At 41.0% G+C, this 1,751-nt stretch overlaps 1 protein-coding gene across 1 annotated transcript; it reads left to right on the top strand.

The window, feature by feature from the left end:
* The first annotated feature begins 406 nt into the window (after nt 1-406).
* On the top strand, nt 407-1,272 carry LOC103276138 (olfactory receptor 52B4-like). Its single transcript, XM_008073543.2, has one exon. It carries the CDS (start codon nt 407-409, stop codon nt 1,208-1,210), a length of 804 nt encoding a protein of 267 aa, XP_008071734.2. The 3' UTR covers nt 1,211-1,272.
* The last annotated feature ends 479 nt before the right edge of the window (nt 1,273-1,751 follow it).

Raw genomic sequence — 1,751 nt, 5'->3', positions numbered from 1 at the left:
AAATGTTATATTTTATTTCCTGCTTTAAAATCTTTAGTCAGTGAATATAGTTGATTATATTCAATTATTTTACAATTATTTTACAATTTTGGATGGCCATCATTTTAAATTTATGTCAATTGTGTGAGAAAATAGCACTCTCTTAAAGATTTACCCTTAAAGCATCTTTTACAATTTTTTATCTCACATTGTATTTTGGGGATCTTTCTGTTCACCGCAGAATACTGCACATATTTAGGTTCATAATTAATACCACTGAGAAGGTGGAACTCAACTGAGATTTTATACAGCAAACGCTTGAGGCCATAGAGGGCACATACATATATACTAATTGGTTATGACAGACTAGCTCTCTATTTTATTTCTCTTTAGGAAAGTGGTAAAGTTTCCATACCATAACTCTGGCATGCCAGCTTCCAACCACTCCACTGTCAATTATGATAACTTTTTCCTCACTGGAATCCCTGGCCTGAAGGACCTGCACATATGGATCTCTATTCCCTTCTGCCTGATGTATCTGGTGGCTGTGTCAGGAAATGGTCTTCTGATCTGTGTGGTGGCAGTGGAGCGCAGCCTTCATGAACCCATGTACCTCTTTCTCTCCATGCTGGCTTTTTGGGATCTGATTTTATCCACATCCACAGTACCCAAAGCCCTGAGCATCTTCTGGTTTGATGATGTGGACATCTCCTTTGGTGGCTGTGTCACTCAGCTCTTTTTTATGCATTTTGCCTTTGTAGTGGAGTCAGGCATTCTCTTGGCCATGGCTTTTGACCACTTTGTGGCCATCTGCTACCCACTGAGGTATACTACCATCCTTAGCCACAGTGTCATCAGCAAAATAGGAGGTGTTGTGGTGTTCAGGAGCTTCGCAACTGTATTCCCCATTGTCTTCCTTGTGAAGCGTCTGCCCTTCTGCCAGACAAACATCATTGCCCACACCTTCTGTGAAAACATGGGACTGGCAAAGCTAGCTTGTGCTGATATCACCATCAATATTTGGTATGGAATCTCTGTGCCATTACTCAGTGATATGCTAGATATGGCAGCCATAGTCGTCTCCTATGGGCTCATTCTTCAAGCAGTCTTCAGGTTGCCTTCCCACGATGCTCAGATGAAAGCACTTGGCACCTGTGGTTCCCATGTCAGTGTCATCCTCATGTTCTACCTTCCAGGGATTTTCACTGTCATTGCTCAGCGCTTTGGCTGAAAAATTCCCAAACATGTCCACATATTGCTGGCCAATCTCTATGTTCTTGTTTCCCCTATGATGAACCCGATTATCTATGGAGTAAAGACTAAACAGATTCGATATTGAGTGGCTCTTGTGTTTTCTCCAAAAGGGAAATGCTGCTGATTGTGACTGGATCTCACCGTGGCTTCTCAAAGAAAAGGAGGGGTCCTATGAGAAGATAAGAGGACAGATAAGTTGCCATTCAAGAGAGGCACTTCTTGCTAAGGAAATAAGTCTTTTTCATGAAAAAGAGATGACCCAAATTACACAAGTACCTTATTTCAATGAAAAATAGGTTCCTGAAAATCTGTGTACTCACAGATGTGAACACTACTATTTTATTTTTATTATTATTTTTTTTATTATGCTTTTGTGGGGTACAGTTAAGGGTTAGGTGTACAATTACGTTTCATTCAGGCACCCTGTTGATAAGAGGTGTTTTTCCCATCCCCAGACAGATACTTGCTACTGTTAATCCCATCACCCCCCATAGTTTCCCAGTACCGTCAGTCATTTT

The sequence above is a fragment of the Carlito syrichta genome, unplaced genomic scaffold (genome assembly GCF_000164805.1).
Source record: "Carlito syrichta isolate Samal-C Ts95f unplaced genomic scaffold, Tarsius_syrichta-2.0.1 Scaffold315939, whole genome shotgun sequence".
Taxonomy (NCBI): domain Eukaryota; kingdom Metazoa; phylum Chordata; class Mammalia; order Primates; family Tarsiidae; genus Carlito; species Carlito syrichta.
This window is presented reverse-complemented; position numbering and strand designations above follow the sequence as displayed.